Source organism: Poecilia latipinna, unplaced genomic scaffold (assembly GCF_001443285.1).
Source record: "Poecilia latipinna isolate Pla-1442-1.1 unplaced genomic scaffold, P_latipinna-1.0 Scaffold294, whole genome shotgun sequence".
NCBI classification, from domain to species: Eukaryota; Metazoa; Chordata; class Actinopteri; order Cyprinodontiformes; family Poeciliidae; genus Poecilia; species Poecilia latipinna.
Window position 1 is genome coordinate 244181 of NW_015112910.1, and position 11612 is coordinate 255792.

Genomic DNA, 11612 nt, shown 5'->3' on the forward strand with positions numbered 1-11612 from the left:
TCTGTGTTAAAGGGTCAATGTCAAAGCTAGCCTGATGTTAGCGAGCTAACTGGTTTATGCTAACAGCTTTCCATCATTTAACATGAACTGCTAAAGACTCTGGTGCTAAACAAATACTTCACATTTTAATCTTCATTTAGTTTTGAAAACCAGAAACTGATAAAGATTTGCCTCCAAGAACTCCTGAACTCACCTGAAGGAAGCAGACATGCTACCGAAAACTAGCAGCAGCATGACCCCGCGACACCCACCTTCAGAAGGTGGATCACATCTGCTGAATGAGACTGAGAAGCTGTTGGATATATTTTTATTGAAGCATTTAGTCCTGACCCGGTTCTGACCTGGGTCAGGACCAGGTCAGGAGCAGGTAATCTGAGTAGAGCTACACGGCGGGTATGACTGCGGATAAATCGGAGCCAGAGCTGCTTCTCTCTTTGTATTAGCAGGAAACATGGAGGCTCAGCTGTCTCTGATTGGTCTCGCTGCATCGGGGCGGGGCCAATGCAGGAAGTAACACCTTCACAGGCAGCTCTCCTCCTCTACCTCAGCAGGAGCTTCTGGTGGCGATGTCACTTCCTGTGACTCCAAGATGGCAGCCGGGTCTGACAGCAGAGGGCTGAAGGAAAAAAAAAAGACAGTCATCGCAAAGGAAACGCCACTGAGAAGACATGTGACATGCTCTACAGCTTCTTGCAGGAGTTTCACAATAAAAGCATGGATGGAAAAGGCCATCTGGATCAAGAACCAGAAGCTCTGCCAGGTTCTACTGAAGTAAAAAAAAAAAAAAAGTCTCTCCAGAACCAAGATGGCAGCAGACATACCTCTGACATCACTTCCTGCTAGCTGGGCCAGAACGCCGGATTTACAGAAAGACCCTTCACACGTACCTGACTGCGTCCAGCGCAGTGCTGCTGCTGGTTTCCATGGTGACAACAGGCATGATGTAAGTATTATGGGAGGGGCCTGAGTCCTCTGGTTCCGCCTCCAGCAGGCGCTCCTTCACGTCAGAGGAAGGACTTCCTGTGAAATGAATGCTGAGTTCAGCTTCCTGGAAGTGTGCGGTGCAGTGGGAGGGGTTTCTGTCCTCCTGGACGTCCGTCTCTGTCTCCGTCTCGGTCGTCCGGGACAGGCTGCGTCTGGACTGGAGGACGGCCGGGCCCTCTCCTCTCAGGAAGTCTTCAGTCAGCTGGGCGTACCGCTGAGGACCCAACACACAGAGGAGTGACGACCTGACACATGACTCGGACTGCTCATTCACGTCAGCTCACCTGTCGGTAGTCAGCTGGCAACATGTTGCCCACGGCAACAACCAATGATGAGAAAGATGGTCTGGAGAGAGGATCTTCATCCCAGCACTGCTTCATCACAGCATACCTGGAACCAGAAGACGTGTTGAGGCTTATTGATGCGTGTTGAGGCAGGTTGATGAGTGTTGATGAGTGTTAAGACGTGTCGTCGTACATGTCAGATGTAGCGTGTTCTGGTCGGTCCATTCTGTGTCCTCTCTTCAGAGCAGAACTAAACTGTCGGGTTGTAAGGAGGTCAGGATACGGGGTACAGCCTGCCACACAATACACCACCTCATGTAAACTGGTTACACTGGTTATACAGGGGTCTGTATACTGGTCAGTCTGAGTTACCCAGAGAGAAGATCTCCCACAGCAGGACTCCGTAGGACCACACATCGCTCTCAGAGCCGTAGATGTTCTGGAAGATGCTCTCTGGAGACATCCACCTCAGCGGCAGGAAGCTCTGAAACCAAACAGGCACAGGACACCTGAGCTACCTGGTTGATGATGTCATCAATCAGGGACCAATGTCTTGTGTGGGACTGACGTTTCTCCTGATGATGTAATCTTCGTCCTTCTGAAGGTCTCTGGCCAAACCAAAATCACAGATCTTCAGCAGCTTCCCCTCACAGACCAGGACGTTCCTGGCTGCCAGGTCTCTGTGGACACACTGAGGGACACACAACATGTGGACAACATGTCAGGCGGTAAAATGGTTCTAGAGACGCATGTGAACCAGGCAGTAAAACCATTCTAGAGACATCTGGGCCCAGATGTCCCAGGTGGGACTCTGGAGGGTCTTTGGTGCTTCTCCAAACCGTTTCATCCCAGTTCTTGAACAGAACACTTTCTGTTGGTCCAGAACACTGTTGGTCCAAACGTAAAGACTTTGCTGAAACATGTCTGGAGAAAGTCAGGAGGTCCATCAGGATCAGGGTTAGAGTTACAGACTATCCTGGAATAAATCCCTGGGTTATGTTGTGGTTGGTCAGACTGTAGCAAACATCCATCATTGTTAAGGACTCCAGCTGATCTTCTCTGGTTTTCATTCAAAGCTGAACAGATTCTTTTAAACCTTGTTTTTGATCTGGAGATGCTTCGTCCAGTTGGTGTGACATTAAAAAGACAAATTCAGCCGAGTCAAACTGAGCAGATGGGTTGATCAAGCAGGATGGAGGACAGTCTGGCTGCAGAAAGCAACATGGCGGTGGTCGTACCTTCCTGGAGGACAGGAAATCCATGGCCTGAGCGATCTGGAAGGAGAAACTGAACAGGTCTTCCATGGTGAGGACGGGAGAGTCGCTAAGGAGGAGCGATGGCGCCTTCTGGTGGTCTGAAAGAGAACAGCAGTGGTGATCATCAGTTCATTTGTTCCCGTTACCTGATCACATGACATCACCTGTGGGGGCGTGGCCTGTCCCCTGTTCAGTGTCTCTCAGCTCCTTCAGAGGGACATAACGTCCCCGCCCGTCTTGGTTCATGTCCATGTAGCCGCCGTCGCTGTTACTGTGGGTGAGAGACACTGAGCAATCACTGAGAGAGAGAGGTCAGAGGTCAGACGGTTGGCTCACCTCCTGCTGGGCATGTCCACCTGTCCAAATGTGTCTTTGTTCCTCTGCAGGCAGTTCAGCAGGTTACCAAGACGACAGAACTCAGTGATCAGGTAAACTGGACCTGGAACACAGAACGGACTTTATTCTGACAGAACAAACTCTGGATAAGGTCTGAGCACACCTGGACAGAACCAGGTAGACCCGGCAGAACATCTGGCTGAGGAGCAGTTCTGATGGTGAACCAGGATCTGGGTTTCAGGCTCCGCCCACTCCAGGTTATTTCCAGTATAATCTTTGGTTTCTTTCCTCCCAGGCTGATGAGACGATCACAGAGTTCATCTCTTCTTTACCTTTTTTTCAGCTTCATCCAAAGAAACTTCCATCTTATAAATTATGGAGTACTTAAACTTACCTAGCAACCCAGAACAGAAGCATCTATCTTAAATGCTTTATGAACTGTGGAGTATTTATTACTTTAGACACTCAACCAAGAATAGGAATAAAACCTATTAGAACAAAAAGATCCAGAGGATTTCACTCAACCCAGAGCAGGAATTAGAACAAAATCATAACCCAGAGAAACGACTCATTATCTTAGATCCACATTCACAACCATCTACTTTATAGACTCAAGCATGGAGAACCAACACTTAGTTTTATCAGACCAAGAATCCAGAGAAAACCCGACTGGTTTATAAATTCTTATTCTTATTAAACATGGACCAGAGCTAACCAATATGTAGCTCTATACTTTTACCTTTTTGCAAACTTTTTATACTTTTGTTTTTCTTTAGTTATTTTGTTTATATTTTTCTCTAATTCATGTAAAGCACTTTGAATTGCCTTGTTGCTGAAAATGTGCTATATAAATAAAATTATCTTACTTTTCCTAACTAATCACACGGCTGTGTTGGAATGGAAATTTTTGCATATAATCCAGTTTCACTCTGGGATTTGGGCCCATTTTTCCTGTAACATCTTTATTCTGGATTACATCTGGATTAGCTGTTTTCAGTTTAATCCGGATCAGAGCAGAATGCAAAATCAGAAGTGGATTTCCTGAGGTGTGCAGTGTGTACCTGGGCTGGTGCAGGCTCCCAGCAGGTTGACGACGTTCAGATGAGGACCCAGGTAACCCAGAACCTTTAACTCGGACATCAGAGACTGGGCCGCATCCCTCTTGGCTGCAAAACCACAACCACAGGTTGAGACGCAGCTTTGACTCAGACACTCAGAGGGGGAGGACCTTACACTTCATGATCTTCACTGCAGCTTTTGTTGGCGTGTCAGAGCCAGTCAGACCAGAAACTGTTGCCTCTACAACCCGTCCAAATGGACCAGAACCCAGGACCTGACCTGCAGACAGACAGACACTAGTCTGACCTGACGGGGCGTTTGTGAGTGAACTGAATGCAGAGTTTCTGCCAGGCAGAGCCAGCAGGTGCTGGTGCTATGTACCAAGTGCCACCTGGTCTCTGGGGATCTCCCAGGCGGAGCTGTAGGGCAGGTCTTCAGGGTCCACGTAGGAACATGGCTGTCCGTCAGAACCTCCAGACTCCATCAGCTTCCAGTGTGTTTCATAGTGAGGCTTCTGCAGACATGAAGAGACCAGACTCCAGATCCTTTGGGCCGTAGCAGAGGTTTGGTAAATACTCAACTTGATGATCTTACTGACGTTTCTCCAGAGAGCAATGAGGATGATGAAGAAGATCACGCCTATGATGACCAGAACCAGAACCGCCACCAAGACAACCACCTGGGACAGAAGGGCTGGAAGATGAAGGACAGTGTCTTACATGGAGCCTCAACGGGAATATCAGTGTCTTCTCCAAGGCTTCTCAAATCTCAACCAAACATCCCTGATCTGCTCTAATACACCTTCAGGACACCTGAACCTCCTGCTTAGGTACCTTCCCATGTCTGACTAGCTGCTTTTCAGCTCAGTTTCAGGATCGACCTTCTGAGGTTCAGCAGCTGATGGATCCTCAACACCACAGAGGATTCAGCCTGGATCATCCTGCAGCGTGGTTCAGGTTGGAGGATTCACCCTGAACCACAGATGTACTCCGGTACTCCAGCAGTACTTACAGGTGCGAAGAACTCGCAGGTCTCGCGCTCGTTCTCCTGCTGCGTTCGTAGCTTCGCAGCGAACAGCCGACACAGAGTCCAGAGTTTTCAGAGTCAACACACTTTTTACCTGAACAGGTGACACACATGGGTGGTTAGCCATTGGTCAGTCAGCCCCTCCCACATTGTGATGATGATGGTTACCAGGGCTCCGTCTCCTTCTATCACTGTGGTGACGTCCTGTTCCAAGGCCCCTAACTGGCTCCTCCAACCGTCACTCAGATTACTGCACCTGCACCAGGAAAAAAATCAAAAGGTTACCATGGAAACATGGTCGTCATTTCATTTGTGTGTATGAGTATCTACCTGATCGAACGTGGACAGGTGTACCAGGTAACAGAAGGAGTTGGGACTCCCTCACTGACACACAGGATGTCTTTCTTATCAACTTCTGACAGAGACAAAATCCTTGGAGGAGCTGGACAAGAACACACTGGCAGGTGAACTCACAGATGGGTAAATACCCCCCAGGTGACCAGTCAGCACATCTCTCTCACCTGTGACCTGTAGGTAGAACATGACCTCCTCTCTGCTGTCCTCATTGGATGCAGTTGCAGTATAAGTTCCTGCCTGGTCCAACTGCACCTGATGGAGCGTCAGGGTGCTCACATACCTGCAATCAACCAATCATTCCACCAACCAGCCAACCAACCAACTGGATCAAATCTTTTAGAGTCTAAGGGAGGACCAACACCGTCTGATGAAGGAAGGACTCAGTGACTGTCCCAGCTGAGAACAGTGGACAGTTCAGCTGGATTCTACCTGAGAAGGAGAACTTTGTCACCACAGAGCTGTTCCCACCACATGTTGATGTGAGGACCCTGAACTTTAAACTCTGTGGTTCCTGACCTCAACCTGCCAGAAGGTTTCCAGTTCCTCTCCACTCAGCGCCAGGTCAGGTTACAGACCCGGATGAGCTGAAGGTGTGGACCTCCACCTCTCACTGCACTAAACTGATGAACGAATCTTTCCACATACCTGCTGCTGGTCAGGTGAGTGGTGTTGATGGAGCTGGTTTCCATGGCGATAGTCTGGTTTAGCCTGGACCAGGTGAAGGTGGGGGTGGGGAGGGCGTCACCCACTACCTTCAGCTCCACGGTGTGGTGGACGACAGACGAGATGTTGGTCTCACCTGAGGGCCACAGGTAGACGTAGCCTTTGTCTGCAGAGAGGGAGGAGTTACATGTACCTGTTCATGTGTCTGTGTGTGTGAACCAGGTTTTTATATCCTTATGGGAACCTATTTCTGTCTTCATTGTGGGGTTATGGGGACCATTGCTCCTTGTGGGGACATTTTCTTGATCCCCATGAGGGAAATTGTTGTTTTTGGATTAGTGGTTAGGTCTGTGATGTTTAGGTGTAGGGTAAAGGTTAAGGTAAGGGTTAGGCTGTAGAAATTAATGGAAGTCAATGTGAAGTCCCCACAAGTGATGAAAACATGACTGTGTGTGTGTGTGTGTGTGTGTGTGTGTGTGTGTGTGTGTGTGTGTGTGTGTGTGTGTGTGTGTTACTGACCCAGAACAGTTATTGTGATGTTTTTCCTCACGGTCCATCTAAACTGCGAGTCCTGAGCTTTGCACACATAAACACCTGCAGGAAACAGTCACCATGGTAACAAGCTGTCAACTAAAGCAACATCATCAGTTGCCATAACAACCTGTTGGTGTCAAGAGTCTTACTGCAGTGGCGTGTAAGATCTGATAGACCTGCTGAAACACATACCTGAATCTGACTCTGTTGCCTTGGAGATGTTAATGAACGAGCGAATTTCATTGGACAGGATGTCTGTCAGAGGTTCTACTTCCTGTAGAGAAACCATTCAGTTGTTTACTGAACATCACCGTTCAGATAAAAGGCAAAAATAAAAACATGGTGCTCTGGTTTTCATCTATGTTTAACTCTGAAGGTTTCCACGTACTCTAGTGTACTGAGATGCATGCCAGGGTCAGGGGTCCAACCCCCCATACACCCAGAACCTCTGTCATGACAAAGATGCTGTGACTCAGATTCCCTGAGTCCTCGGCTCTGTTCCACCTGCCAGATAACCAGGTTGCCTACAGCCGAGTCTAAGTCGTGACTCAGTGAATCAACTCCTACCTTTACACACCAGATTCAGAAAGCAGAAAGAAAGGATAGTCTTCAAGAGTCATTCTGCTGCTATTGACTCAGTACTGTTGCCATGGCTACCTGTCTGCGGGGGAAGGTCCATGTGAAAAAGGCCATGTCCACGTCTCTGACGGAGCAGTTCATGGTCAGGACCTCCCCCTGCTTCAGGACCTCGCTGGACACTGACAGCTCCATCTCCATCTGCTTCGGTTCTGAGGACAGACCGGAGACAGAGACAGCTGGTCACTACAGGTGGGTCAGGAGTTAGGGTTAGGGTCAGTAAAATGCTTTGGGTCAGTAAAAGTGTCCTTACCGAGGACGGTGAAGACATAGAAGACCTGGGACTCCTTCTCCTGGTCTCCGTCTGTCGCCACACAGACATGTCCTGCATCATTGAGGTGTCCCGTAAAGCCCAGAGCCGGCACGTATCTGACCCCGCCCACTGCAGTTCTGCCGGGTCGTTCGAACAGAGAGACGTTGAGCTTTGGGTCGGACACCACGCAGGGAATGGTACCTTCCTCTGAGTGCTTGTACACCTGGGAGGAACTCTGTGGGACGAACCACTGCTCTGGACCTGAGGAAGGAAACCAACAAATGGACTGAACATTTGGTCCGAATGATCCAACAGAACCTCACGGCTGGATGGAGAAACTTCTCTCTCACAGAGAGAGAAGATGGCCAGAGCAGGAGAAAATCTGAATAAACTTTGGGTTTGGAGAAGCTTCTGGAAGGTGCACATGTTTTATCAGGTAGCCTGGGGGTCCACCAGCTGTAGCTCCTGCACTACTGGTGAGGTTCAGTCCAAGCTGGACTACGAGTCAGTCTGAGGAACCCGAGGGCTATAAGGTCAAGAGGGTCCAGATGAAGCAGCCGGTTGAAGGGTGAAAGGATTCTGTTCCTCTCTCAACATCGGTTCACAGATGAGCTGCTGTGTCCACCAACACTTCTCCAGAACATCAGAGAGCTGCAACAATGTGCTTCATCAGGGCTTAATAGATCCCCCTCTGACCCGGCGGACCTCCCTCTGACCCAATGGATCTGCTAAAATTCTGCTGGATCCAGAAGACCTCCAGTTCTCTGACTGGTCTTCTGGGTTCTCTGGACTCACCAGTGCTTTAAGCCACTGGTTCCACTGGTTCTTCACAGCATCATGATGAAGCGTAAAACAGAAACTTGCAGGTCCAATCAGAGTGGTTCTGACTGGATCAGGGTGGTTCTGGTCCCTACTGACATTCTGAAACCCCACCAGGTTTCCTGCTCATGCACCTGTTGAGGACCGTTACCTTGTCCAGGTACAAAGACGTCCACTGCGCGGCTCTGATCGGCGGACGGCTCCTCACAGGTGTACCTGCCGGAGCTCCTCCAGGTGGCGCCAAGGAGCTGCAGGATGCGGCTGGAGCCGTCGACCTGTACCAGAACCTCTGGACCTCCGTCAGCGTCCTGAGGCAAGTGCCACTTCACCTCACTCCACCCTGAACACACCTGTGGACAGGAAGTCAGGCGGTACAGCAGAGACACTCAGCTGGATCTGCCTAGAGACGGGCAGGTGAAGCTCACCACGGAGAAGTTGGACTGTGATTGAAGGAGAACTTCTGTGGAGGAAGGTAGCAGCTCCAGGGCCACGCCACCTTCTGGACGGCTCAGGAACACACCTGGACAGACGGACAGGAAGCTCCGGTTGGTCAGAACCACAATGATGTGACGGAGAAGCCAGACATCCGGTAGAGGGTTCTACAGAACCGACCGTAGAAACCTGGTCCAGTTCCTTAGAACAGATAGAAGGCCTCACCTGGGAGAAGCTTCTTAAACTCACCCAGCAGGAAGTGCAGGAGGTTCAGACTTCCTGTTGTGGCTCTGATGGATGCCGTCATGGCTGCTGGTCCTGATGGACATTTCACAATAAAAGTCTGTTAGAAGCCGAGGCCTGAAGATGAAACTTTCAGACGCCTCCGACTTCAGCCTGAAAACCTGAAACTGATCAGATTCCATCAATCAGCTGATCAGCTCTGATCTGCCTGGCAGGATCCTCTAATCCAGATTAATCTGATCATCCCGACTGATCTGAGTGTTTATATCAGACCCAGGTTCAGACTCATCTGCCAGGTCGTTAACGAGCCTCTTAACGAGTCTATCAGGTTCTGATTCAGTTTTATGAGTTGAACTCATCTGCTCCTCTGACTCGTCTGCCGGACCGGGACTGGGTCCAGAACAGTTCCATCCCTGTGGTTCTGTTCAGACAGTTTGCTGAACAGAACCACAGGGAAAGGCCTGGTTCTGACCCAGATTCTGGTTCTGGCGGGTTTTCTTGGAGGCAGCGTCTGTTAAAGCAGTTGAGCTCCTTCAGACAGACGGGAACAAATCCCTCACTGTGCCGGAGGGCAGCCGTCCAATCAGAGCTCGTCCTGCTGGGGGCTCAGCCAATCACAGCTGGTCCTGGCTGAGGAAAGAATGTGTCTCGACCACAGAAGAAGAAAATAAACAAGAAGGTATTTCCTGTGGCTGCAGCGAGGAGAGAGAGAGCAGCTGCTATGTCCTCGTCCTCAGGTAACTTCTGTCCAGGTAACCTGCAGCAGCCAGTCACAGAGCAGTTGTGATGTCACTCTCACCTGGCTGTCAGTGCCCCATGTGACCTGTTGTCTGGCACCTGATTGGTTTAGACTGATGACCTCTGACCTGCAGACAGAGAAAGAAAGAGTGAGTAGAATCAGAAAAAGAACCAGCAGCTGTCACACCTCAGGACACGGGAAAGTGAGCTGAGGTCATGATGATGTCACGATGATGTAATGATGAGGTCATGTGACTCTCTGGGGTCAGCAGCAGATGCTCATGACGTCACAACGCCAGCAGCTTCCATCTTGGTCTCTGAGCTCACCAGGCCCAGTTGCAGAATCTCAGAACCTCCTTTCCTAGGTTCGGTTCTGGGTCCGGATCCAAGTCCAGTTCCAGTTACAGGTGCAGACGCAGATCTGGGACCAGCTCCGGTCCTGGTCCGGTCCATGTATTTGGAGCTGTCCATCCATCTTAGAACCTTTCAGCGGGTCCTGATGTCATTCTGTCAGAATAGTTTTGCTGGTTCTGGCAGTTCAGTCGGGTTCTTTAGGAACCTGGAGGTTCTGGATGACCAGATCAGAACCGCCAGCTGCTGATCTGGGACCAGATCCTCTGTGGATCAACTTCCTGACCGGAAACAAGTTTCAGAGCAGCGCTGGAGGGGATCGGATCAGAACCAGCACAACTCCACTCAGAGACTTTTCCTGCCAGACTTCCCGGGTTTAAAACCCAGAACCTCCAGCCATACCGACAGAACATCCAACTGGACCAGCAGAACCTCAGAACTGCAGAATCAGCAAAAATTACAGAAAGAAAAGTTAGAAACCTTCAGATGAAGCTCCACTCCTCGGTTATAGCGGATCTTCCTCACTGCTCCTCTTCCTCACTTCTCCTCTTCAGTCTGACTCTGATCCAGCTGGGCGAGCGAGAAAGAGAGAGAAGGTCTGTTTTCAATTCGCTCGCCTGCCCCGTCTCTCCTCTGACAGGAAGTGGGTCGGGTCTAAACACCAGTTTCTCCCTCTACCCATATGAGGACCTTGTATAGGATTCATTTCAGTAAACGTGTTTATCTGTAACCCAGACATTTTCCCTAAACCACCGGGTCAGTGCAGTAGAACTGGGCTTTGGGCCTCATAATGCCATCGGTCTTCATAAGAATAGAAATATACCAGAAATGGTCCTAACTAGAATAATTAAACCAGAACACTCTCTCTCTCACACACACACACACACACACACACACACACACACACACACACAAACACACACACACTCACACACACACGCACGCTCTCACACACATACACAGCAGCAGTGTGGGAGCTTCAGACTGACTTCAGTTCATGTCAGTGACTAAAGACTCTAAACCCAGGCTTAACTGAACCAGAATTACATGAGAGGTTCTGGTACTGGTTCTAGTCCTGGTTTTGTTCCTCGTCCTGGTTCTGGGTCCTGGTAACGGTCCTGGTCCTTGTTTTGGTCCTGGAGTGAAGCAGACTGTGCTGGCATTAGGAAACAGCAGGGGGCAGCAGATGGCAGAAATGCCTCAATGTTTTTTCTGTGACTGAACCCTGAGGAAGAGATTGGTGGAAATGTTTCTGAAATAACTGATCAGAAAATCAGATTTAGAATTTAAATGAATTCTGGCATTTAAAAGACTGAAATATAAAATACTAATAAAGTAAAACTTTTTCAAATAAATCATTTTCAATATTGCAATATTATAAAATGAATAGTTATAGCAAGCTATAACTATTCATTTGTGCGTACATCAGAGTCTACAGTCGCTGCATCCAGCCCAGAGGACTCCAAAGCTTCACATTCACCGTCTGCTGGTGGAGAGCGACTGGATGGTTCTGATCACAGGTTCTGAACCAGGTTCAGATTAACCCAGTTAGATCTGACAGAGCCAAGCTCTCTATCTGATGCCTCTGTGATCAGAACCAGTCGACCCGGATCCGATTGGCCTAACAGCAGGAACACAGTC

At 49.4% G+C, this 11612-nt stretch overlaps 1 protein-coding gene across 1 annotated transcript; it reads right to left on the reverse strand.

Annotated features, from left to right (window-relative positions):
• Positions 1 to 291: 291 nt before the first annotated feature.
• LOC106948556 (platelet-derived growth factor receptor beta) lies at positions 292 to 10561 on the reverse strand. The gene is made up of 27 exons (XM_015034307.1): positions 10452 to 10561; positions 9682 to 9748; positions 8889 to 8957; positions 8633 to 8727; positions 8359 to 8557; positions 7389 to 7649; positions 7157 to 7287; positions 6692 to 6773; positions 6485 to 6559; positions 5948 to 6131; positions 5467 to 5582; positions 5276 to 5387; positions 5114 to 5201; positions 4931 to 5039; positions 4518 to 4612; positions 4301 to 4433; positions 4094 to 4198; positions 3922 to 4026; positions 2861 to 2963; positions 2689 to 2795; positions 2507 to 2622; positions 1837 to 1959; positions 1641 to 1752; positions 1462 to 1561; positions 1269 to 1374; positions 888 to 1198; positions 292 to 616 (listed from the first exon to the last, which is right to left on the reverse strand). The coding sequence occupies exons 3-27, from the start codon at positions 8944 to 8946 to the stop codon at positions 520 to 522; spliced, it is 3123 nt and encodes a 1040-aa protein (XP_014889793.1). The 5' UTR covers positions 8947 to 8957; positions 9682 to 9748; positions 10452 to 10561; the 3' UTR covers positions 292 to 519.
• Positions 10562 to 11612: the final 1051 nt, after the last annotated feature.

Excerpts from the sequence above, each read along its gene's own strand:
- LOC106948556 (XM_015034307.1), bottom strand. The coding sequence starts at position 8,946 with ATGACGGCATCCATCAGAGCCACAACAGGAAGTCTGAACCTCCTGCAC. Across the intron at positions 5,583-5,947 it reads ACTCACCTGACCAGCAGCAG|GTATGTGAGCACCCTGACGC; the intron begins GTATGTGGAAAG and ends GGTTGATTGCAG. Across the intron at positions 5,040-5,113 it reads TAGAAGGAGACGGAGCCCTG|GTAAAAAGTGTGTTGACTCT; the intron begins GTAACCATCATC and ends TCACCTGTTCAG.